The sequence below is a fragment of the Leptonychotes weddellii genome, chromosome 9 (genome assembly GCF_054177405.1).
Source record: "Leptonychotes weddellii isolate Sample4059 chromosome 9, ASM5417740v2, whole genome shotgun sequence".
Taxonomy (NCBI): Eukaryota; Metazoa; Chordata; class Mammalia; order Carnivora; family Phocidae; genus Leptonychotes; species Leptonychotes weddellii.
Window position 1 is genome coordinate 32,299,992 of NC_138377.1, and position 27,110 is coordinate 32,327,101.

General features: G+C 39.3%; 2 protein-coding genes across 3 annotated transcripts in view; one reads left to right on the plus strand and one right to left on the minus strand.

Moving 5' to 3' along the window:
- Nucleotides 1–27,110, plus strand: part of ZBTB25 (zinc finger and BTB domain containing 25) — a 51,681-nt gene that overhangs the window by 298 nt on the left and 24,273 nt on the right. The gene's annotated exons all lie outside the window — the stretch shown is intronic.
- On the minus strand, nucleotides 31–26,838 carry ZBTB1 (zinc finger and BTB domain containing 1). Of its 2 annotated transcripts, XM_081830398.1 has the most exons (3): nucleotides 26,129–26,838; nucleotides 9,162–11,077; nucleotides 31–1,859 (listed from the first exon to the last, which is right to left on the minus strand). In XM_081830398.1, exons 2-3 carry the CDS (start codon nucleotides 11,057–11,059, stop codon nucleotides 1,823–1,825), a joined length of 1,935 nt encoding a protein of 644 aa, XP_081686524.1. In that variant the 5' UTR covers nucleotides 11,060–11,077; nucleotides 26,129–26,838; the 3' UTR covers nucleotides 31–1,822. The 2 variants fall into 2 exon arrangements, with proteins under 2 accessions (XP_081686524.1, XP_006738686.2); XM_006738623.3 differs by lacking the exon at nucleotides 31–1,859 and having other exon boundaries at nucleotides 7,576–11,077.

Genomic DNA, 27,110 nt, shown 5'->3' on the forward strand with positions numbered 1-27,110 from the left:
TAGGTAAAAGCAATGGATTGAAAAAATGTAACAAATTTCCCATATGACTCAGTAACTGCATTTTATACTGATATACAGAAAATAATCACATTATAGAATGCATTTATATCACGTATAATTATTGTAATTCATTACATTTGTAGTTTAGTACAGTCAAAATTCAATTCATATTCCTTTTCTGAATCTACTTCTACCAGTCAGTCAAAAATTATTTGTTGAATCTCTGCTATATTGATCTGGTACCTTTAATTATCAGTAATCTTTTATCTTGTCTGTTTCCTACTTGTTAGAAGTCTGCCGTTTTATATGGTTCCCAAGAGATTAGCTATAGTTTTTTATTTTGTTTTTGTTTTTTATAATCTAACACTTTTCTAAACTTACTTCTCTTGAAGCAGTTGAACTCATATGAATTTGGAGTCTTTAGTGGATTTCTCTTCTCCCTTCAGGCCCCTATACCCACTATCACATTCTAACTAACTTTATCTAATTTTTTGTTAGTCTGATTAGTAGAATGAATATTTAAGTTATCATCCCACTTTATAGCTAGAGATTTTAAATGACTTTACGTCTGCATATACTATTATGTATACTCTAAGTTAGATTTCTTTGTGTAACTCCTTATTAAAACATTTGAAGAAATAGATATAAAAACAAAATAAGCATTTCTGAAAATATATAACATGATACTGCATAAGAAACAAAATAATAATAATAATGAATTGGATAGACAGTTAACCAAAAGTAAAACTACAAGTATATTCACAATAAGGAAATAATATGGCTATAAGAGTCATATGGTTAAGAAATGTGCTTATGAGCATATATTTATAAAACAAATTATTTGAAGCCAGGTTAAAATCTCATCAAACATTTCATTTCCTAGGGAAAGATTTTTAAAAACACAGAAATCATTGTTTCACTCAATACTCGGTTGAGTTTTATCTTGAAATTTGAAAGCTGAGAAATAACGGTATTATACATTAACACCAAGAATAAATATTTAACAGAAACTCATTCTACATTATTAGATTATATTGCTAAGTTCAGAAGAAAATAATGTGTCTTAAGATACATTCTTTTTGTTGTCTGTGATTTATGAAAATCTACCACTATTGAAGTAATAACCACTTCTGTTTTTCCTTCAAGTTAACAGTCTTAAAAGGGAACTTCATTAATATTAATAATCAAGTTTGTGACTGATATATACAGTGAAAAAGAGGAAGGGCAAATGTTACATTACAATGAGTAATAACTACATTATCTTGTTAAAATATTGGTCTCACATTTTTTTTCTCTGTACCCACATCTTTTTATTTATACTCTAAACTACAGATTTTGGGGTATAATTTTTTTAATTGTCTAACTACATTTCATAATATATAAACTGCGATTCAGATTATTTTAAGTTTAGGATTATATGTGTTACACAGATATGTTATTATCTTTTTATAATATATTTATAGTAGCCTAGTAAGCCCTTTTATTTTAGAAGGGACCATGGAAGATAATTAGCATATAGAGTTTCATCTTAGTGTAGCTTTAACCACTGATGTCATATGAATATTTTAGTTACTTTTCTTGAGCAGATTTTCCACAAATACTAGGAGAGTCACCATGAATCAATTTTGTCACAGCAAAGTGATTCCAAAGTGATCTTTACTGAGTTTTCTTGGATCCTTGAAACTGGAACTTTTGGGATTGATGAGGTTTGTCAGGAAGACAGAAAAGATGGTGTCACTTCAGATCTGATATTCCTGGGTCTGGACTTAAAGATTATCTGTTGAAGATTGATTCTTCCCCATGTCCTCTCCAAATTCAGATCTCACTTCTCCAGAGGTTTAGAAGGCCCTATTTCACCACTGCCACACAGAAAAAGACAAAACTCTCAAGAAAAATAGTATTACAAGTTGACTGCTTTACAAGATACAACATAATTCTTAGGTCAGAATTTCATGGCTTTTGGCACCAGGCCAGCACAGCATTACTACAACAAAGAATGGGAATGAAAGCATAGTTCCTGGGACTTAAATTTATTTAATTTCTTCCTTAATGTAACTCATCGTACCCTTCAAATATAAGGTGTTCCTATTACTAATATAATTCTTCAGCTTTAAGGGCACTTTCTGTTTTCTTGAATGATTTAAGCTAGAATGGGTAGGACACATACCATATGAAAAGATAGGAGGTCAGCCAGGTAGAGGAAAGTAGGGAGGAAGGAAGCAGTTAGGAAGTGTCTTCCTTCAAATCAAATAGTTTTACATACAATGTACTTTAACTTTTTTTTTAAGTTTACTTATGTAAATAATCTCTACACCCAAGGTGGGGCTTGAACTCATGAGCCCAAGATCAAGCACCACATGCTCTACCAACTGAATCAGCCAGGTGCCCCTCAATGTACTTCAACTTGTTAATGGTAAATCTCTGGTTGAAAGATAGATCCAACAAATTTAAAAGTTCATGTTCTTTTTACTGAGTGCCTTCACCCATCAAGCTAACATTGTTTTCTTCAAATATTAAATGTTGTACACTCTGCAAATGAAAATGAAGTACACACATACACACACCGAGGAGTTTTCCTTCCAGTTCCTAAGTTCATAACTCTCCTAAACTGCCCCAGTGATTCTGGGTAGCATTATATTTTTTGCAACAACGCTTTGCCCTAGTTTTTTTTTTTAACAAAGTGATTCTGTTTTAAAATATTTTGTCCCACATTAGGGAATGCATAAGTATTTGAAAGAAAAGATGACTTTCATAATCTGGACAGAATTATATTTCTGTCATCTAAAAATGAGCTTGGCTGATTCTGACTGGTATAAGCAATTGGTTTAAGTATCCTAAAAACAACATAGTAACTTTCAAAATAAAGCTTAATTGGGGGCTTCATAGGCTGTCTACCTGACTGTATTCCTTTCTCAAATAGGTAAGTACAGAGGGTTATGCAAATTTTCTCACATAAAATTGTTAATATTCCTAATTCTGAAATGAAATGTCTTTTATATATTTGTCATCCCCCTGGCCCTAGAGTTTCCTGTGCCTTCTTATTGAAATGGTGATTAGTATATTGATACATTCAATTCGGAGCCAAGTACTGGATTGTAATCTTCACACCATCTTTTCTGCAAATGAGTAAGATAATGAGAAATTATAATGGCTTCTGCCCCCTAGTGATCTGTGGTAGATTTTGATAGGAAGGATGAACAATTCTGTCACTACCAATGGACCTCAATGATTTGGTTCTCCTAAATAAAAGGAAATAAATAGGACTTAAGCTTCTTAATGCTAAAGTCAACTAAGCATATGAATATAAACATGTAAGTGGTATTAAATTAGTTCAAAATTAGCATGAGTTCACAAGCTGCTATTGTCATTTAGTTAATATTCATATTTACTAATACTCACAGACACAAAAGTCCTTGCATTTTGAATCCTTGCATCTTTGCCTTTTGTCAGCAGATAAATTTGTAAGTAGCTAAATTTCATCTGGTTTTAGTAGGAGACTCTACCCATATGTTACCAAGTAATATGTCCTTGAGTTTGACAGAGGCAATGAAAGTGGGCCACCTAAGTGATTATATAGACATCATCTGTGGAGTCTTCATTACCTTCTTTTTCTGTTTTCACTTAAAAAATAACATTTGGCAGATGGTAGAAAGACCATTAAAGTAGTAAATTTAATATAGCAGTAGTAAAACCTATTGCATAGGTTTTAGAAATCAGGCAATAGATGCATAAAGTTAAAATCAGATTAGATTGGGAGGGGGATTGTTTCACTTAAAGCATTAAATGTTCATGTTTGCTGCTACGTTAAGGTGCATAAACAGCTGTTTCCTGTAATTATCTTTCATTTCTTTTATGAGTAAGACTGTCTTTATAAGTTAACACTAAATATTTTTGGTATTTGAATTATAAATAGCTAGAATAATAACCTTTGTTTTTAGACAAACTTAGATTATAAACTTTAATCAATCACAATATGGCAGTTAGGGATTTTGTTTTGTTTTTTTACCCAAAGAAATGACAATTTTCTTATCAACATCATCTATTAAGACAAAAAGAGGAAACTGGTTATTCTGGGGTCCTGGTTTTTCTTGGGAATATTTTCAAATGATTTGAATGATTGAACTCATCAGTCTCATAATCAATAAAATGGTGATTGGCTGGAGATTAAAACATAAAGGTCAGGAATAGGGAAAACAAGAAGGGAAAAAAGTCACAGAGGTAGAAATATAGAAGTTGAATTCAAACTAAGTTTTTTTTTTGAGCACTTAACAATGGGCCCTCCAAAATGGCTGATAATACCACTAAAGGTTTAAGTTTAAATAAAGGAAAATTAAACCATGTCAATATTTAGTATTTATTTCTAAAACATCATTCTGAGTGACCCATTCAAATAGATAGTTTTGTTTCCTACTGATATATTTTCACATTATCCAACATGTTCATTAGGTACCCACTACCTTACCAGGCACAGCAGACCACAGATGATGAACATGGAGCACAGAGTTTCATAGGAGCTTGATAACCTGTGTTCCTAGGCTGAAAAGGTCCTTCTTTGTACCTCTTGGGAGGTGAGGTATGTGGCTTAGTGCTTAAGTACAGGCAAACGGAAATCAAAGAGGTCTAGGCTCAAACTCCAGCTCTAGTGTTTAATTTGTGTGTGATCTTGGGAAAAATACGCCAGTCTCTCTCAACCTCAGTGCCCCATCTGGAAAATTAGAATAATACTTACCTCATACAGCTGTGAGATTTAATTAACATTGTGTATTGTAAAGCACTTAGCAGAGCCTAAAGAACACTACCTAAACGGATGCCAGGCTTACTCAGTGAGAGCTCTAGGATGGACGGACCACAGGCGTCCAAATCTGGGCAGCAGCTTCAGGCTCTTAACACCCCAAAGAACCCTACTTGCTTCAGTTCACTGGCATGCACCCTGTCACCCTGTGCACTACACCTCAAGTATCAAGGAGATGTGGGGGGGCCTTTCCCAAGGCTATGTCCTCACAGAGCTTTTTGGCACCCTGGAATCCTAGGCATTGTTAAGGTTAGGGTGCCTGCACAGCACTGGCATTTATCACCATTCTAGAAGCATTTGTTACAGAGGAGGTGGGGCTGGTGAGGAAAGATGAGGAACTGATCAAGTAGATTAATGGCGAAAAAAAAAAAGAATTTTAACTCATAAAACCCATTAAAAATTAAGAAATACACCAAATTCCTTTATTTTCAATGTGTACATACACATTCAGGTTTTTTCTTACGATTGAAAATAGTTTACCTTTTTGTTAACGATGGCAAGTTTTAACTGTTAAGTTGGTTCTTTGGGGGGATTTTCCAGGCATCTCTTAAATATGTAAGTTCCTTAACTAGGGGTTTAGAGGAACAAGTATTGTTTAACTAGGGAGAAAGCTGCCAACCACCACCAGTCTCTCTTCCCAGTTTTTTAGAATATAAAAGTTGGTATATCATCTCTAGTATTTAGGCACATCCTTGGCATGTTCACAGCAATTGTTTTATTAGGCATTTTATAGCTGTAATTATTTTAATGTATCAATATTATTTTAACCTATCAAATTACTTAAATCTCTACTCTCACCTAGACAATTCCAAATGTTTTTTATTCAACTTTTACATTTTTGTTCTCAACTACGGTACTTAAATATGATTTTTCATTTCAGTCTATTGTTTTTCCTTTTAACTGATGCTCTGACTGCCCTAGCCAAGTCTCTCCTTATTTTAATTCTTTTAGTTTTATAACTAGCCCCTGGGATACTTATGTACTTTCTTCTAAGTTTTGTCCATATTCAAACTTCATATGTTAAACATTAGCCGTGTATCATTTTATGCATGAGAGTCATTTCTCTGAATATTTTTACTTTAAAAATATGGGAGAGATTAAGACAAATTTCTGAGTCCTCCACTGCCGCCCTGTTGTGCTTTATTAATCTGAAATTTTTAGTCCTGTTACTAAAGAATTATAAACCTCTGAGTTGCACTCTAACTAGTGACAAGCTTGTTTAGGCTCTGACTCCATTTCTCCAGGATTTCTTGCTGGAGAACTAACAGGCCCTTTAAGCAAGATTCTGTAAGACATAAGCTTCCTCATTGATCTGTCTAGATTTTCCTTTCATTTTTTGGATTTGGAGCCTAATTACATAAATTGAGAAGGCAGCTTCCACAATGTTGATTCATTGCCTTCCCAGCATGGAGGGCAAGAAGCAATAGCAAGGAGGTACAGCTCTGTAACCCCAGCAGAGGAAGAAAGTCGGAGGAAACTGGGTTGGAGAGCGGTATCAGACATTTTTCATTCCCCTTAAGAGGCAAGAACCCTTTAAATGTACTCTCTGCCTTCATAAGGAAAACCTGTACATGACACTTACAGAAGCCTGTGCTGCCCTACAGCTAGTTCCAAAACACGACACAAGGTGTCCTGTGTAATATGAAACTGGGAGGAGACAGCATGATGAGGTGGTGCTTTGTGAAACCATAAACGTCTCAGTTATGTAAAGTTAGATCATGTTCAATGTTTATATATTTGCTTGCTAATTGTTGACTGTTAGTACTGTCAGAACACTAAATTATCCCTCCCCCCTTTTCCTAATGGAACATATAACCCTTTTTACAGCATGGTAGTATTTAGAAAGAACCCTATTCTTTAATGGTGGGAAGCCATTGCAATAGATTTTCATGAGGGTCATGGAAAAAAGTGATCCCCCTAAAAATTATGTCTACCTAAGATACTATATAAATAGTTTAGAAATTTGGAGTGAGTTTATCTTCTCTCTTTAGACAAGCCTCTGATGGTCTCTGGGTTTGTTACAGAACTTTTAGCAGGTTCCTATCAGTAATGTATACACCATATTTCATTTAAGGTCATTTCAGATTGAATTCCTTGATAAACTACTGTGTCCAAGGCTAAGATGAATCACTTTTCCTGTTTTTTCTGCTATGTGGCTTTTTTTTTTTTAAAGATATTTAATTTATTTATTTGACAGAGAGAGACACAGCGAGAGAGGGAACACAAGCAAGGCGAGTGGGAGAGGGAGAAGCAGGCTTCCCGCCAAGCAGGGAGCCCAATGTGGGGCTCGATCCCAGGACCCTGGGATCATGACCTGAGCCGAAGGCAGATGCTTAACGACTGCGCCACCAAGGCGCCCCTGCTATGTGGCTTTTTAAAAAAACTCCTTACTTCTCATTTATCTTTTAGTGTATTTCCCCCATCTCCATTTCCCATTATTTTCTCATACCACACGCCTCCTGTACTATTCCTATTTTTTCTTAACACCACAGTGTATCCCCACAAATCTCTGAGCTCACACTGTGCTCTATTCTCTTTCAACTAGATCTGTTAGTCAATATGTCTCTCAATTCTCTTGGCAATGTATTCTTTTATGCAAATTGTATAGAAAAATATGACTTGCATATCTTAAAAATCCAATGTAAACAAAAAGAGCAATGTTGTGAAGTTACTGTTCATAATTACAAAATTATACTTTAAATACAGATGTTATTTAAATCCCTTTCATTATGAGAAGGGTATTAAAATGCAAGTAATTCACATTAAAAGGCATTCTATTCAACAGATGTGTTTATTGGTGGGGTCAGTTTTGCCAGTGTTTTAATTCACATGTAATTCATATAGACCCTGTGTCAGCAACACCTAACAATACTACTTGAAAAAGTGATAAACTATTTCCACTTATATGCTCTGTGATTATTTTATAGTGCTCAAATTTTGTAGTCCTTTACAGAAAAAAAAAAAAAAAAAAGAAGAGCATGGTGATAAAACTGCAATTTGCCACAACACATTTCCTCCAAATCTTAGTATAAAACACAAGACATTTTTTTCCACACTCTACTTTTATAGAACAACCAGATTTGTAATTGATTTCTTTATTTTATTTGATTTATCAATATACATGGCAGCTTTCTCAAATCTCAAAGTAAGTTCCAAAAGTATGTAATTTTAAAGGTGAAAAATCATTTTCCTTTAGATGTCATATTCCTAGAGAGCTATTAAAGTCTATTTATAAACAAAAATAATTGATAAACTAACACACTTTAGAAATCAGAATATCTTAAATTATTTTAAATGAATACAAGATATGTCTTTTTAATTAACTATCATAGTTAAATTTCATATCACAAAACAAAATGACTTGTCCCCACTAATTTCTCAAGTGAGGTAAAGTCATTGGGTTTTACACTTAATATAAGTTTTAAATGTGATTATTAAATGATAATATTTTATCAATTATAGGAAATATTCATTTATAGGAATTTCCTTAGGTCCATCAATGTTTTTAGGCCAAGTTTGAGCCCATGTCAACCTTCAAGTTTAGAGTCAATGCACCTAACCTGCCTAATAAGCATGTCAATTTAAGAATATGAATTTCATTGATAAGGGGGAATAAACAGTGGCTAAATCACTGTTCAACTTACAAAAAAAAAATAAGCTAAAAGTAGATGAGATAGTTTCAAAGAACTAATTACTTAAAAAAAGTTTTTTAAATAAACATGAATGGCCAATGACGTTGGATTTAAAATTTCACAGGATAACCTTAAAAAAAAAAAAAAACCCACATAGAAATAGTAAAGTCATCACCTTATGATTAAAAAAACTAAAGTTTAATAGTCATTGAAGAGGAACAACCACTTGTAGTCTACATTGAAAAGTAATTTTAATCATAGCTAAAACAAACTAAAATCAAAGAATTCTATTAAGAAATAACAAAAATGATAAACATTTAATAACACCTAAAATGTAGATACTTAAGATCCTAAACAAAAATATTAAAGGTAAAAGGGCCTTGAAATTTTTTCCCAACAATTCATCTTATAAGATCAATTTCTAAATAGCTCATATCCTTTGCTTTGGTGTTTTGTCTGCTATCAACTAAACATTAGTACAGTAGAAGATCACTTATGTTCTTTTCAAATGCTTGGCATTATAATGTGATCTCATATCTTTCCTCAAATTAAACTTTGCTCCACATATTCCACATGTATACAGATGAACATCCATGTGCTGTTCCAACTGTTCATTATTTGGGAATATCTGAAAGCAGACCTGGCATATAGTCTCACCAGCAGATAAATGAGAAATCATATGCCGTACATGGTCATGTTTTCTGAAGTTTCCTTGATCACAAATGGAACAGACATACCTGGCCATGCCTTTGTGCATATCATTGTGCAGTCGCAACTGACGTTCTCTTAAAAACTGCTTTCCACATGTCTGACAAACAAACTGTTTTTCCTTAGTATGAACAGTATAGTGTTCTCTTAAGTGACACCGCTGATAAAATCCTTTTCCACAGAGATTACAAAAATGCTTTCGTCTGTGATCTCTTTCATTTTCTTCCATGATGGCACTCTTAAACACATCCTGGTCTAGGCAGCTAGACATATGTTCAACCACTAGATTTTCAGTTTCAAAACGCTGGCCACAATTAGGACATCGAAAAGGACAGGCAGAATGTTTAAATAACTGCTTTTTTTGGATACTGTTTATCTGGAAATGATTGTCCCTAAAATCATCCAACATTTCCACAAACATATCTCTTATTTCTGACTGCTCGTCAGGATTCTCTTCCATGTCCATCTTCTCCTCTGTATTTCCTAACCCGTTCATTGTCAGATCCTGGGGTTCCCCACATCTTTGAGCATGTTCCTGAAGCTGCCTCCCCTTAACGAGGATCTGTCCACATTTCCCACATGCACAGATATTTTCGATGTGTTTGGCTAAGTAATGAGAGGACAGGTCCTCCTCAGTTATTGTGAGTCCGCAGAGCTCACAGGATGCATTTTCGGGATCCTCCTGTACTGGACTGCTATTGTTAGGGGGCCTTATATTTTCTAAACCACCCCTGTCATCAGCATTTATCGACATTCGAGGTTTTAGAGTTTTCCTACCACTTTTCTTAATACTGATATCTTCTTCAACATAGTATCTATAAAATGGCTCTTCAGGTTCATCTTCTAATTCGTCGTTGTCAGTGGACTCATTACAGTCTTTATCAGTCACTTTAATAATGTTAAAGTCTTTCAGTTCATCTGTGGGAATATCTTCCGGCTCCATCTTGATAATGATTCTTTTCCTCTCAGCAGCTCTGCTTTTTTCCTCGTTGGCTAGTTCAGACTCCACTGTGCTACTTTTTCGGCTTCCGGTGGTTGAAGTCGAATCATCAGCAGCCTGGCTGGTGTCTCCTCTGTATTTGTCTGTCTGTGTGGAAAACGCTTTAGAAGATTCCTTTTCACCAAATTCGGCTTTGATAGTACCATCTTTTCCATCTCTAATATCCACTATTCTGTGATAGGATCTTGTGTTTTGGTACGAATGTCTGTTAGTACAGGTTAGTACATGCTCATCTAACAATTTTTCACAGCTAAAGCCAAATCCACAACTATCACAGGTAAAACTCCGTCCAAAGCGCCGTGACACGCGTTCTTTTGGAGCTGATAATTTGGACACAGAACTTTTTTTACATACATCAAATAGTGGTTCGGGAAAATTGCCTAACTGTAAAGACTCTTCATCAGGCTCTCTATTGTGTGGTGTATTTACTGTTGAACTTGGCTCTGCACACCACCTGTTGGCTTCACTGCCATTTCTAGCCACTGTGTCTTCATACATTCTTACCCCAAATATCATTTTGCTGTTCTGTTTGCTGGAAGCAGAAGATGAACATTTTGAACTAGAACAGTCTGCATCCTGAATGTCTTCTAAGCAGTCGGGAACGTTGTACAGCTGCAGGTAGTTCATCGCCACTTTAAACTGCTCAAAACTGGAGGGTGCAGTCATAATCTTTCCTAAGTACATAAACTGCAAAATGAGATCAAAACACTCGGCACTGATTTTCATGTTGCTGAGATTCAGCTGTGCGGTGCTGTGCTGGTGGTTCATGAAAAACATTCTAAAGTAGGAGCTACAGGCAGCCAGAACGGCTTTGTGCGCTTGAAAGTAAATGTCGTCGATGGCAATGCAACAGTCACAGAGAAAACCCCACTCCCTCTGGTTGTTCAGCTGCTGGAGGACGTAGCTGCTGTGGCTGGGCTTTGCCATCTTCTATTATTTAGAGACCTATGTGAAACAAAAGCATTAAAGTCAGACAAGATATCTTTAGAAAAGCACCTGAAAAGAAGAATCACTTTGATCAGACACTGGGACGTGCGTGATTTTGCTATCACAATAAAGGTATAAATGGCTCTCCATTCTAATGTAGCAAAACTCAGTAATATACACCTGAATCATTTTTCAGATGTGAAGTTGAAGATAACACAGCCATTTATTCAAGCGTCTCATTTTGATTTTAAGAAAACACAAGCTAAGGTATCCGAAGCAAAAACCATCATTTTGGTTTCATCACACCTCTATGGGGGAAAATGTATGCTAAATGTGAAAGGAAAAGGTTTAAAAGTACCTGAAGGATACAAACAGTGAAAGTAAATAAAATAGCAACTTAGACTGAAAGTACATAACTAAATTACAGAGTATTAAAAACTTCTCACAAAATTGATATTAAGGAACTACTGCTCATTTTTTAAGTGTGATGAGTGTATTTTGGTTGCGTTAAAAAGAGTCCCGATCTTTTATATATACATACTGACATATTTATAGATGAAATGATATAATCTAAAATACACTAGAGGGGCTCCTGGGTGGCTCAGTCATTGAGCATCTATCTGCCTTCGGCTCAGGTCATGATCCTGGGGTCCTGGGATCGAGCCCCACGTTGGGCTCCCTGCTCGGCGGGAAGCCTGCTTCTCCCTCTCCCACTCCCCCTGCTTGTGTTCCTTCTCTCACTGTGTCTCTGTCAAATAAATAAATAAAATCTTTAAAAAAAAAAAAGATTAAAATACACTAGAAAATAATCCAGTGAGGTGGGTGTGGGGGCAATAGATGATACAAGATTGGCCATATGTTGATAACTACTGAGGCTGGGAGATAGGTATAATTCTATTTTTGTATGTTTGAAAATTTCCATAGAAAAATTCTATTTAAAATGCTTATTAGATTATATGGAAATGGCCACAAGCAAATAGGTTTGATCAATGCCTTTTTTCTTGATTATTAGGGAAGCAGTCATTCTGTAGAGTCAGAATATGTCTTATATCGCTGGGCATGCACTTTAGGGTATAACAAGGCAGTGGATCCATTAGAGAAGGAGGTGTCTATCCTTAAATGGTAAATTTTTCTTCATTTTTTAATTGTTAAAAAAAGTATACAAAGTAACATGTGCAAAAAATTAAAATATATAAGTAAATAGAATAAAAACACACCTTAGGTCACATACCTCTTCCCAGAGGTAAAGTCTCCAAACACTCTGGATTGTGTATCTTCAGATCTGTTTATATGTATCCATACAGAGTCAAAAGATATTGAGTACCTATTATGTGCCCAAGTACATAGTTTTTGCTCTTGCGGTGTGTGTGTCTGTTTTTTCTTAACCTAAATGGTATCATCCTTTTTTTTTTTTTAAAGATTTTATTCATTTATTTGACAGAGAGAGAGCACAAGCTGGGGGAGCTACAGGCAGAGGGAGAAGGAGGCTCCCCGCAGAGCAGGGAGCCCGACCCGACGCGGGGCTTGATCACAGGACTCTGGGATCATGACCTGAGCTGAAGGCAGATGCTTAACCAACTGAGCCAGCCAGGCACCCCCTAAATGGTATCATTCTATATATACCTTTCTGCAACTAGTTTTCTTCACTGAACATATGGTAGACATTATAAATAATATTAATGTAGTGAGTTGACTTTGGGTAAAGAGGGAGAGGAAAACATTAAAAGCATTAGAAGCCCTATCCGTTATATTATAAAACTAAAATAAGATCCAATTTTAGCCTCAATTTTTAATCTGTATACATAAAACTTCAGAATCTATCTTCTACCTAAAACAAGTTCCTACACAATCTGAGCATAAAAAGAACATTTAACAAGCTGTTCAGAGAAATAAAATGTTCACTCTTCAGTCCCCAAATCCTTGAATCCCTGCAGTGGTAATTAAGAGGTATCTACAGCTTATTTCCACTTGCTTTTTATCTGTTCATCACAGATCACATGTGGATTACATACCCCTTTTCCCCACTACCTGAAGACCTATCCTACCTCCTTCTTCCTGTTCTTCCTGCCTAATGACACGGCCAGGGATGTGCCTCTAGAAAGGAAGGTGGCCTATAATGAGACCTACTGCCTTCTTAAAATTGCAACCACTGTACCATTTTTGTAAGCCAGGTGAAGCATGTCAAATAGGTACAATCTTTCAACCTTTTCAACCTTCTGTAAATCAGATGTCTGTACCCAATGAGGAAGCATGCTCAGTATGTACCTAAATACAAAAAGCAATATATGCACAAAGATACTCATCAATATGTTGAAATGCCTGGTAATAAGGGAGTTGTAAGTGAACCAAGGTAAATCCACCTTTACCAAGGTAAATCCACTACCTAAAATTCACTATCACGTGGCCTTTAAAAAGTATATAAAACGAATCCAAACAACAAAACCTTAAAGGGTAAAAAAAAAAAAATGAAAAACACACACACAAATGCTGACCCTAAACCCATTTTATATAAGATGAAATTTCTAGGTCTATAGTCATTCTGTGGGATTCAGAGAGAACTTTAATGGGTAATAAAGAGAAAGAGGCAGAAGGATAGATGTTATCTCAAAAAAAATTTTTAGTAATAAGAGTTGTTAAAAAATGAAACAAACTCTTTTGGAGGACAATGGATGCCCTGCATGGAAGAGGGATGAAATGTCACTGAGGACAGTATAATACAAGGAAAAGAACACAGGCTTTGGATCTGAAAGACCTGAGTTCCAATCTGGCTTTGCCACCTTATTTATCTTCACTGACCCCAAGTTTCCTGAACTGTCAAAGTGGGGATAATAATATGTCAAATAACACATCAAACATGAGGATTCATAGAAGCAATGTGTAAAACATACAGTTCTTGACACGTGATAATTAATGGAAGTAAGACTGGCAGTTGCTTATCCAAGCATCAGGAGCTAAGTTTGACTAGATAACCTTAAAATTTCCTTCTAAGCAGGAGTCCAGTAGAAGAAAGCCAGCAGTTAATCTGTAAGGACTTTCAGGTTTTAAATCTCCTGTGCTTAAAATAATGACATAAAGAGCTTAAAAGTTCCAAGAACTCTTCTACTAATCTAAGGGAAAGCAGTTTTATGGGCAGCCACCAAACCTGGTGCAACGACATACACCACCAGTGTGACAGGCACTGCTACAGCTGTAGCCACAATTCAATTACGGCAGTAAAAATAAATTCTGTGTTAACCTAAGCAAAACACAAAAACAGCATCAACGGCATTTTAATGCACATCTGTTAATGCAACAAATATGCACGGAGTGCTCTGGAGCCAGACGCTATACATAAAGTACCAGGGATGGACAATAGCACCAGTATTCTGTGATCTCGAGGAGCCATCACTGAGGAGAATCCTGACTTTTCCTACATCAGTGACTTCAGTCCACATGTATTAAGTAAAGTACCTCCGCTGTGGAAGAAGGCACCATGCTCTGGTGGAGAGAACGAAGAAGGGCTCTGGGTCAGAAAGGCGTGGGTGTGAATCCCACTGTCTTCAGATGTCTCTCTACATCCCTACCTTCCCCTCAGAGCTTGAGGCTGAACAAAATTCATGCTAACGCTACAGCTTCTAGGCTGACCTCATTACGCAAACATCCACGTTCCAGTAAAATGGACTTTAAAAGGTAGGGTAACTGTTCATAGCAGTCCTACACATAGTAGTGCCAACAACTTTATTCTTGTTACACCTCACTCAGAAAAGCCTGGAGAAGGCCAACTAATAACACAAAACAAAACAAAACAAACCCCCAGAAAACAGAAAAGAAGGGCATGGAACCAGGGGTGAGGGATCTAAATTCCTGTGAGACTTTTAGCTTATCTCTTGGGAATAATTTTTGCATTAAAATTTTAAAAATTCATTCACTTAATTAAAAACAATTTCACTCAAATTCCAAAAGCAGTTTTCTCCTTTCAATTTTTTGATATCCTTAATAATCCTACCAAAAAAACCTTAACTTTATCTTATAGTAAAGCTTGCAAACGTTTTAAATAAAAGGATTGCTTCTATTTTAGCTGTTCTTTTTATTTTAATTCCAGTAAAGTTAACATAGAAGTGTTATACTAGTTTCAGGTGTGATTCAACACCTGCATACAACACCTGGTGCTCATCACAAGTGCGCTCCTTGATCCCCATCACCTATTTCACCCATCCCCCCACTCACCTCCCCTCTGGGAACCATCAGTTTGTTCTCTAGAGTTGAGAGTCTGTTTCTTGGTTTGCCTCTCTTTTTTTCCCCTTTGCTCATTTGTTTTGTATCTTAAATTCCACATATGAATAAAATCATGTTATTTGTCTTTCTCTGATTTATTTCGCTTAGCATTATACTCTCTAGCGCCATCCATGTCATTGCAAATGGCAAAAATTCATTCTTTTTTTATGGTTGAATAATATTCCATTGTGTATATATACCACATCCTCTTTATCCATTTATCAACTAATGGACACTTGGGCTGCTTCCATATCTTGGTTATCCTAAGTAATGCTGCTCTAATCACAGCGGTGCATATTTCCCTTTGAATTAGTGTTTTTGGGGTGCCTGGGTGGCTCAGGTGGTTAAGCAACTGCCTTCAGCTCAGGTCATGATCCTGGAGTCCCGGGATCAAGTCCCGCATCGGGCTCCCTGCTCAGTGGGAAGCCTGCTTCTCCCTCTGACCCTACCCCGCTCGTGCATTCTCTCTCTCAAATAAATAAAATCTTAAAAAAAAAAAAAAAAAGAATTAGTCTTTTTGTATTCTTTGAGTAAACACCCAGAAGTGCAATTGAGGGGTCATAGGGTAGTTCTATTTTTAACTTTTTGAGGAACCTCCATGCTGTTTCCCACAGTGGCTGCACCAGGTTGCATCCCCACCAACAGCGCATGAGGGTTTAGCTGTTCTTGTCTTTGTAACTGAAATCTGTGATTGCTTTTGTGTTACTAGCTGTATCATTGGTGAAACAAGTTTATTACAGCTAGAAGTCAAGGACTGCAGGAGAGTAGGACTTCCAATGTGATCCGAAGCCAAGGGTTCTAAGGCCAGAAGGATATCTGTATGCAGGCAGTTCTCCCGGAAGAGAAAGGAGTTAGGTGATGCCAAACATTTTACACTGATTTTTAAAATTTTTAGTTTGACAGTTTCATCTCATTCAAAAACAGCCGCCAAGTGCATTCAGCATATTAATTTAGATACCCACAGATTTTTTAGTTCAGAGAGATCTAATCTGGTCCAACATTATTTCATAGAAGGGCAAAGATCTAAGACTGTTAAACAGTGTATCAAGGGGATAGTTAACTGTGGTAAAGTAGGTACTAGGATTACAGGACAGACTCCTGACCACCCAGGTGGGCACGAACCACCTGGGACTATGTAATGTGCCCTTCTGCAAAGAACACTCAACAAAGACTGGACAGGAGTCCTTAATACAGGGTTTACTGGCCGGGTGCTCTTCCATAAGCGCCTACCCACATCTGAACTCTACCTACAATGCTGTTTTATCTGTAGAGGTGCATCCAGTCTTATTCAGTAGACGTGTTCCCTAAGTTACACCGTGTAAGCTATTTCAGTAAATTTCTCACTGACACAGTATCAGAAAGACGTTTCCTTCATCACCATAAATCTCTTAAATTGGAAAAAACAGCTTTGCTGAAAGTTTCTTTTGCCTCTGCCTTAGTCAAATAATAACTGAAGGGCCTATAAATGAGCATATGAACTGAATGAAGAAATAACTTACAGTTACAATTTTGGAGTGACTCCTTCTGTAAAGCAAATAATCTCCTTTTAATGTGTGCCAAAGACCAAGGAGGCTCTCCTGGGGACAATTTGCATAGCCTCAGTGAGAATCTGCAGCAGAGCCTAGCATTAGACTCTTGATTCAGTGCCCCAATCTCTGCACTACTAACAATTACCTTTGGATCTGAAAGATCATTTAGGTATATACATTCATTTTCTCATACCTATTTCTGTGCCTTATATGATTGGATATAGGTATATGGATTTAATAATTTGAAGGTTATAGACAATCCTTTTAAAGGGCCCAAGATGATGGGTATTAAGGAGGGCACGTGTTGCATGGAGCACTGGGTGTTATACGCAAACAATGAATCATGGAACACTACATCAAAAACTAATGATGTACTGTATGGTGACTAACATAACATTAAAAAAAAAAAAAGGCCCCAAGTGAAATGAAAGGATTCTCTTATGTTAATATATCAGAGTATCAGAATGTGTTGAATACCTACACGTTCCTAACACTGCATAAAGCATTGAAGTAGAGGGTGGAGAAGGATGGTAAACACAGAGCCAATTACATATGAGGATTAAATTTTGAACCAAGAAACAATCTGAGAATAATTAAGTATTAAATTATACTGAATAAAGTTCAGCAAGAGTTAGAGGGGGGAAAAAGCATGATTGTACTAGAACAGTGGGCTTTAGGAAGGATGTAGGACTTGAGTGAAACCTTAATGAATAAGTAGCATAGAGAAAAATAGAAGGCAAGGGGAAAGGCATTTCAGGTATCTGCATAAGCGTGTAGGTAAAGAACTGGGAGAAGGGTACACAGCAGCATAAGCAAAAGCATGAAAATGTAATGGGAGGGAAAGCAGATATGCTTTACTGAACTGGTAGATGGAGGTAGAGTAAATGACAACTGTAATACAACAATAATGGGAATAGCCAATATTTGTTAAGCCTTACTATCAACGGTCAGGCTCTAGTCTAAGCAGGTGTGTGTGTGTGGAGGGGTGCATATGCATACATATATATGTGTGTGTGTGTGTGTGTGTATATATAACGTGTATTTGTACACAATGTTATATAACTTCTGTGAGGCCACAGAGGACTTGGTGGGATTAGAACACAAGCAATAGGACTCTTGAGCCTGAGATCATGGCCTCAGTGATTTTGTCACCTATAAAAATAAGGTCACTCTGGCGAAATTATTTCCTAGAATACGATTTTCCAGAGTATACGGTCCAATGTCTAAACTTAATTAAGTTCCTTAGGTTTTCTCCTTGAAATTTCCAGGAAGAACCAGTTTTGTAGATGCTCCTAAAAACTTTTACTTCAAGGCACTTAAATGACAGACACAATCAAGGTTAAAATTTTTTCACTTTTTAGAACAGGCATTCTGGCTGGTTATTAGACTGTAAATTCAGTACTTAGCACAGGAAGTTCTGAAATTATAATTGGGTTATGTTCCAAAACTTTATTTTTAAGTTAGTTATTTGAAACTTGAAACACATATTCCCATAGAAACAATGCTATAAATGGTGAGTCAGTTCTACGTTCACACCCTAAAATCTTTTAAAACCCTAATGTAGCTTTACATCAGTCCTAACAGTGCTATAGCATGACTTTTATCATTTGTACTAACAGAGGTATCATACAGCAATGCCTACCTCATTGACCTCCAAAGGTCAAGGGCAAGGATGAGACTTAATGGCCTTTGTGACCCTTGTGCCTAGCACACACTGCCCACATAGTTGGCACTCAATGCATGCTTGTTCAAATGGAAGTATTAAAAAGAGCTCAGGAGGGCGCCTGGGTGGCTCAGTTGGTTAAGCGACTGCCTTCGGCTCAGGTCATGATCCTGGAGTCCCGGGATCGAGTCCCGCATCGGGCTCCCTGCTCGGCAGGGAGTCTGCTTCTCCCTCTGACCCTCCCCCCTCTCATGTGCTCTCTCTCATTCTCTCTCTCTCAAATAAATAAATAAAATCTTTAAAAAAATAAAAAAATAAATAAAAAGAGCTCAGGAAGCAGGCACCAACAGATTTGGATACCAACTCTACCACTTATTTAGCTATGAGGAAACATCTTTACCTCTTTAAACCCGCTTTTCTCATCTATAATATAAGGATAATCATAATCCTCAGAGTTCTCATATCAATTAGAGACAACAATTTCTTCTTGCCTTTTTAGTCAAGCATAATACAATTTTCCTTAAGTATTAATGTCATCATTGCGAACATAGTTCATAGAATTTTACAAAGTGATCAAGTTCAACCCGATGCTTTATAGATGAGAAAACAGAGGCCCTAAGAGGTTCAGAGACATGCTCAAGGTCACTTCCAGTTTTAGTGGCTGACTAAAGGCCCTTGGCTCTTCAATCCTGGTCCCTGAGTACAGAACCAACTGGTTGTCTGCTTTCTCCTCTGCATCGTGTTTTACCGAAATACAGGAGCTATTCAAATTGGCAAGGGTTGTTTGCACCTACACAAAATGGCCTGAGACTGTTGTGCTTTGGGAGTTTGTGGTTTGTTGGCTGGTTAGTATTTTTCTGCCTCCTTGCTTGTCAAGCCAACAGCTATCACTTCTAAAAAGGGTGCTGATCCCCCGCTGCCACCATTTCAATCTGTTATGGGTTATGAAATTAGACAAAAACTCACTGAAGCTGAATTTACATAATTTTTCTGAGAGGACCTAGGGAAGTGATCTGTAAGATAAGATTTTAATTCCTGCACTTTGTTTCATCTGTTTTAATTGCTTTCATGCTGTTTTAATTTGCTTTAGTCTTGTTTCTGCCCAGGGGACTGGATAGCTGAGGTTGCCAACCAAATAACTTCTGAATAAGTGAGTTGTTACTATAGGTAAGCAGCTAGGTCTAGGAAATAAATTTATCCACATAGAGAGCAAAGTGAACATAGTGGCTTCTGGAATATTTCTCTCTCCCTCCAGAAGGAGAAGCAAGGAGCACCAGGGTGGCTCAAATGGTTAAGCATCGGACTCTTGGTTTCACTCAGCTCATGATCTCAGGGTCCTCCTGGGATTGGGCCCTGCATCAGGCTCCATGCTCATGATTCCACTTCAGAATTCTCTCCCTCTGCCCCTTCCCCCACTCGTGCTCGACACGCTGTCAAATAAATAAATAAATCTTAAAGAAAAAAAGAAGTAGAAAAGTATTTAATCCAGGCAGTCTCTAAATTTTGATCTGTTCATCTTAAAGAGGCAACATGGCATCTTCTGACCACTAGAGAGCACCATGTGAACAGTAGGCTTCTCTCAGCAAAAAGCAGCTTTACCAGGAAGTCACTTTTTTTGCACGTGGCATTGGTATTCTCGGTATTCTTAGGGTTCATTTTGTGGAACTTATATCTATTCCAAAGTGCCTCTGTGACTTCGGGACCCACCTAAATCTGCTCCTCCCCCTTTATTCTCTGTCTCTGCAGGCAGTGCCATGCACCAATCACCCAGGCTACTTGGCAGTCACCTGGGACTTCTCCCTCCCTTAATAGTTAACTATTAAGTCTCACCAATTTCCTAGTATTTCTCAAAACTGCCCCACTATTCCATGCCTACCTTCCCTGCCCTCCTGAGGCCTCAACATCACTCCTGTGTTATTACAAGAGGCTCCTTAACTCATTCCTCAAATCTATCCTTCACCCTCAAACAATTAATAAAGAACAAAAAACAGACCATATCATTCTGCTTAAACCCTTCTATGGTTCTCTTCACATATCCTCAGGCTAAAGTACAAACTCCTTAGCAAAGCATACAAAGCCAACAGTGTCCACCCATCTAGTCTTATGTTTGGCTACTTCTTGCTTCAAACTTCATGTTCAAGTAGCATAAAATTGCTTGCCCTCTCCACTCTGCCCCACCCCAAGAAATACTTAATGTATTTCTTACCTCTATTTTTATTCATTCCCGATTGGTTCTTCTGCCTGAACCTCCCACATATCTAAGAATCGGTTTATCACCTCCTCCAGAAAACCTTCTGTAATACCTCCCTCTCCCACTATTTTAGGTTTTGATATTACTCTTTTTTTTTTTTTTTTTTTTTATAATAAATCTCTTTTCTTTTTTTTTTTTTTTTTTTAAAGATTTTATTTATTTATTTGAGAGAGAGAGAGAAAGCACATGAGAGGGGGAAGGGTCAGAGGGAGAAGCAGACTCCCTGCCGAGCAGGGAGCCCGATGCGGGACTCAATCCCGGGACTCCAGGATCATGACCTGAGCCGAAGGCAGTTGCTTAACCAACTGAGCCACCCAGGTGCCCATTACTCTTTTTTTTTTTTAAAGATTTTATTTATTTATTTGAGAGAGAGAATGAGATAGAGAGAGCATGAGAGGGGGGAGGGTCAGAGGGAGAAGCAGGCTCCCCGCCGAGCAGGGAGCCCGATGCGGGACTCGATCCCGGGACTCCAGGATCACGACCCGAGCCGAAGGCAGTCGCCCAACCAACTGAGCCACCCAGGCGCCCCAGGTTTTGATATTACTCTTTTTCATCTCTTTATTTTGCACTTATTACGCTATATTTTAATCATCAGAACAGTAACATAAGGTAGGTGTTAAAGCACAGACTAACCAGATTGCCTGGGTTCAAATTCTGGCTTTGCCACTTATTAGGTGTGTGACCTTGAGCAGGTTGCATAAGCAATTTGTGCCTCAATTCTCTCAACTGAGAATGGGGATGATAATCCTTCCTAGTGTTTAGAGTTATCACAGGCAGTGGCTGTCAAGGAGTAAATGCTAAATAAAAATTGGCTACCACAGTTATCTATGTGTCTGTCCATAGGTCTCCCCACCAGATTATGACCAACTGAAGGCAAGGCTGTTAGCTTGTTTCTGTGCAATATAGTAAGTATTCAGTCAATGCTCCTGAAGGAGCAGCTGGTGAGGCAGCTCTAAGACAATGGGAAGTGCTACCCAGGCTCCTTCCCTCAGCAGATACACACATCTTTTTAATTTGTATTGTCTCCAATTTTTCCAATCACAGCCACCTTTTTCTTATTTAATTCCAACCAAAACCCTGGAAATTTCACTCTTATCTAATTAAAAGTCAACAAACTGAAACCAATAAAAAGAGTATCATAAAAAAGTGTGTTCATTCTAAGAAGCTTAACTTCATTTTTTAAGCCTTCAATCTATTTTAAGATTCCCCTTCATACCCAGGACCTACCACAGCAAAAGCCTTCATGCTTTCATATATGCTATGCTATTCCCTTTGCTTGGAACCTTTTCGATGTCCAGCTCACTCTCTTTGGGAAGTTTTTTTTTTTTTCCTGATCCCAGGATAATGCAGATGCCCCTCTTCTGTGCTTCCAAAACAGACCCTACCTACAACTATATGATGACAAAAAAATGTATCATCCAAACTGAGTGCTGTGTCTATCACCACACTCTTGGCAGGGATTATAATTATGTGGCTCCCTTGCTTTGCTGGAAGCTCCTTGAGATCAAGGCATTGTCTTAGTCATCACTGTATCCCCCAGAACCTTTAACAACTGCTTGGCATTTAGTTGATATTTGATCAATTTTGAAAGAATAAATGTTGAAATAGGTGTTTTATTTTGCTTATCAATTCCTTCCTTCCTTCCTTGTAATCTCTACAACCTACCAAGGGGCTCAAAGTCATGACCCTGAGATCAAGAGTCACATGCTCCACCAAATGAGCCTGCCAGGCACTCAATTTTTTGCATTATTTCAATCATGGCAACTTTTACATAGTGGTCAAAAATTTACAAAGCAATTTCCCACACATTAAACAACTGATTCTCACAACAACCCTGAGACAGGTATTTTCATTATCCTCATTTTGTGAATAAGTTTAGTGGTTGATACTGAAGTGCTCATCTTCTAAGTAGAAGATGGGACTCGAACTCTGGAGTCTTGATTCAGAACCCTGAGTTTCAGCTTTTATAAGCCAGACAACACTCTTCCTGGCAATGACTATTAACTTAAGTGCTGCTTTGGAACGTCCTGAGCCTCCCAGTCACCCACTCTTACACAGCCCCATACTGCATGTGGAATGCCCTGCCCCCGCCCCATCTCCTCTTCCATCTGCTGACTCCCACGGCCTATCAGAACAAGCCCTTCCCTAATACTGTAAGATGTAAAGTGGAGATGGAACTCTTTAGTTATCTTGAAAAAAGGATTATGTGTACCTCACAAAGATAACAAATGAAAAATCTGGTTGGTGATTTAATTCTTTAATTTTCCAATATTATTTGGAAAACGATTTTAAACTCAGTGCAAGAGTAGTGTAAAAAAACTCATGTCCCGAACATCAAATAATGCTGTGATTAAACTTCTATGTACTATTTTGGGGCTTTGTTTTCAGAATATCATCAACCACTTCACACTCATTCTTCTTACTTGCCAGGCTAAGTAATAAATGATTCTGTACTTTGACTAAGATCTCTTGTAGTTACCATACAAGCCACAATGTAAGTATAGTTAGAAATCTATCTGAAATACGTGCCGTCTCCTCCCATGCCACATCTAAAAACTGCAGTCATTAATTCCCTTCTTCATTCGAATTCTCTTTCTTTGACATTTGGCATGCTGCTACCTCTAGATACTGATCAAGGGGAAGCCTTCACACCCATATCAGCACAGGAATATCAGCACAGGGATATCTTCATGGCAAATATAGCCACTCCTTGCCTCCCAACTATGGAATTATGAAACTCTCTACAAATATGAAGCTTCTGGGTTTTTTAAATCAGTTTGGCCAGTATAAATCAACCCATCAGAGGCTGGACATCATCATTAGCCCGAAAAAGTGTGAGAACTAGACCACCGAGGTAAATACTTCATAGGACAAACTTAAAATAACAATCCTGTTATATTTAAACGCTCACGTCTGTTACTTGATCATAGAATTTTAAACCAGTCCAATGCAAAACATTCCTTTTCTCCACCTAGTCAATTCTCACCAACCTGAATAGGGAATAGAGAACATAAGGCCATGAATCATCACACACCATCCTTAGGCAGGGTGAGGCATATACAACAGCACAGTTATGATCAAATGTTGCCTCTTCTTGTTTTAAACAAGGTATTGACTACTAACAGTTATCTCTGGGAAGTGGCAATCAGAATGATTTTCATTTTTGTATTTTATGTACTCTAGTATAGGTTGAATTTTTACATAGAGCATGGGTTTTATAAGTATTACCATTTTGAGAAAAAAAAAGAATATACATGAATCACTTTTTATTTGGTTCACATAAAAGCATATAAGAATAACAATGTCAATATTTCAGGGTAAAATATACTAGCACAAGAAAAAAAATATCAAGAGAAAACATCCTATAGAGACCGAAGTGACCTCTCAAGCAGATGTTTTTCAAATACAACTCAATTTTTTTTGGAAGACAACAGATTACAGCTTAAAAATAAAAATCTATGGAAACTTTTCTGCCTTTATATCCCAAATGGTTGTTTCCCCTTTGGGCCAGAGGTTAATAGCAAAGGCTTAGCACTCTCCTGGCTAGAGGAGGAGAGACCTGAAAGCAGGCACTTCTTTTCTCCTGCACATTAGGATAGGAAATGGTGCTCCAAGGAACACAGAGACACTCTTAAAAAGCTCTATGAACTTATCTTCTCCAGAGCCTGGCAAAAGAGGAGAATAAAGAAACAGTACAAAAATTTAGCACTGTTAATGTGAAATCAAAACACAAGGTCAAGAGCAAGTGGCTGAGACTGTGCTCATGCCCTGCTAAAGTCCTGGTTAAATATGTTTTTTTTCTGACAATGATGCACCAGGGCTCCCCCACAACTCCCCCAAAGTAGGGCATCCCATTGGAATGGGAAGAATAGAAAGGCTTCAGGAAAGGTCACTCAACCTGAGTTATTCTACACTGAAAATTTGGTCGTAATGGAGAAATCTCTTAAAATGAATGTAAGATGTTAATTAAAGACTCTACTGCAGACTGTCTTTATTGATCTTTGAAAATAGTTTCATGTCCACTACGTTTCAATTTTCTCTAAGATGAGGAAGCCCCCATCTAGCTCCCAAAGCCATTCAGTTATTGAGACTTTATCAGAAAGCCAGCAAGTGAATCAAAAGTTTTGAGGTTGTGATGGCCAGCCATCATTCAAGCTTCATTTTTTTGTATCCCAATTCTCCCCATCATATCCATTTGCACTGACAAAATTTCATGGAATCGAATTTCTTCGTTTCAAAGGAGAAGATAGTGATTGCTTTGAGGTTAACATGAGAACTGCATCCTTCACCATTTCTGCTCCAAAGTGCCTTGAACTTCAAATCATGAAACTGATTCTAAGTCGCCTCAAAAAGGGTGGAACCACTCCTTGGGTTTGAGAAAATCGTTCCTGTTAAGTTTTCCTGCCCTGAGACTGTGAGACATACCGTATGGAAATACCCTCAGGCCAGTGGAGAATCTGCGCGTACCTACCACGTTTAAGCTCGACTGGAGTCGTTATTATTACACACATACAAATACCTGTCCCCAGAAAACATCAAGGACTTTCATGGACCTCTCCCCGACGCTCCCAATTTGGAAAAGGTCATGTCAACCTTTCAGATCTTCCAGACGCGTTCGTTGCTTAGTTTACCTAAGACTGGGAGGGTGGCTGAGCTCAGACCCAAGCCTACATATTTTAGTGGTAACGACTCCCGATCTACACCCAACACATTTGCCGAACACTAACAGAACTTCTAGCAAACGCCCACCATTGGACTCGAAAGCACGTTCTTCCCAGGAAACATCTTTTCCACCGAAAATTCCCAAACCCGAGACCCACTACTTTTTACTGAACAAAAAGCGTGTGTGCCGGCAAGAGGGGGTGAAAAAGAGCGTGGCAAGAATTTGCACAGCTCTTACGCCTCCTCCCTCGGAGCGCGCCCAAGTCTGCGGCCTCGGGCTCCGGGACACTTCCCCTCCCACCCGCCGAGGAGCCGCAGCTGTAAGTTGAGAGAAGCGGGCTCTAGGCACGTCAATCAACCGAGTCCTCCCGCCTCCCGTCTACACCTCCCCTCCCCTCCCCCCCCCAAAAAATAAAGACTGAGAAAGAAACGTAAAAGAAGGTAACTAATTTGGGAACTAGTCTCCACGGGGGCTTCGCCTCCGACCCAGGGAGGCCGCACGTCCCGGACCAGGCGCGCCGGCGAACGGCGGGATCGAGCAGGCGGCCCGGCAGCCGCCCGTCGCCGGCTCCTCGCGGCGCGTCCTCCGCGCTCTGGATCCCCGCACAGGTCGGCACCGCTCCGGCCCCGCACTCCGCCAGGCCCGCGGCCCGCGTCCTCCCGCCCGGGCCAAAGTTGCGCAAATAGCCCCACAACTGGCAGATACTCACCGGCCGCAGCAGGAACCGGGGCTGCGGAGGTTTTAGGGAGTTTAAGGCAAATCAGCCACGGGAAAGGCGGGCGGAGGCGAAGGGGCCGCGAGCTGCAGTGGCGGCGGCGCGCGGTGTTCGGGCTGGGCTGCGCGGAGAGGCTCTGGCTCTGCCAGGGACTGTGCTGCAACAAAGGACTTCCGCTGCCGCACAGCCGCGCCTGCCGCACCGCACTGAGCCGGCCCCGCTTACGCGGCGACTCCGGGTCTGCCCACCAGTTCGCTGCGGCGTCCGCCAGCCTTCCCCTCCCTCTCGCCCGCCCACCCACTCCGCCGCTGGCTGCTAGGGGCACCCGCGGTCGCCTGTTTGTTTGCAACAAGTTTCTGCGTCGAGCTCCGGGGAGGCTGGCGCAACCCGCACCGCGGGGGCCGGCGCGGCGGCGGCTTTACCACCCCTCTCGCCCCTCTCCCAAGGGTAGGCTTGGGACCTCCTCCTCCTCCTGTTTGCACAGCTGGATGGGACTGGGCTCCTCCCGACTCCCCAAGGGCAGGATGCTGTTTTCCCACTCCGTCCAGATGTCAGACCCCTGCCCCGGAGGGCTCAGCAGCTAGGCCTTCCCTCTCGGTTCGTCCCCCGCGTTCTGGGGGCGCCGGCACCCTCGCCCTGTCCCGTGCGCCGCCAGTCGGTCCGGGGTCGCCCATTCCCCGCGCTCCCCCCCACTCTGCCTGCCATGGGCCTGTCCGCCTCTGGCCTTGAGTCACTTCCCCCGCCATGCCCCACCCCACCCAGCCCGCCTCCCCTCCCAGGCTCCAGCGGCTCAGCCTCCTTGGCCCAGCGCCCCCACCCCTCTCCCCGCGAACACGCGGGCGCATCCTTCCCCCACCCCCACCCCCGAGGTGAGGCAGTGCTGTGCTTTTGCACACCCTGGGGAAAGTCCCCGGGTCACGCGGTTGTGTGTGGGGAGCCTGTGACGCTCAGGCTCGTCTCCACGCTTCCGCCTACA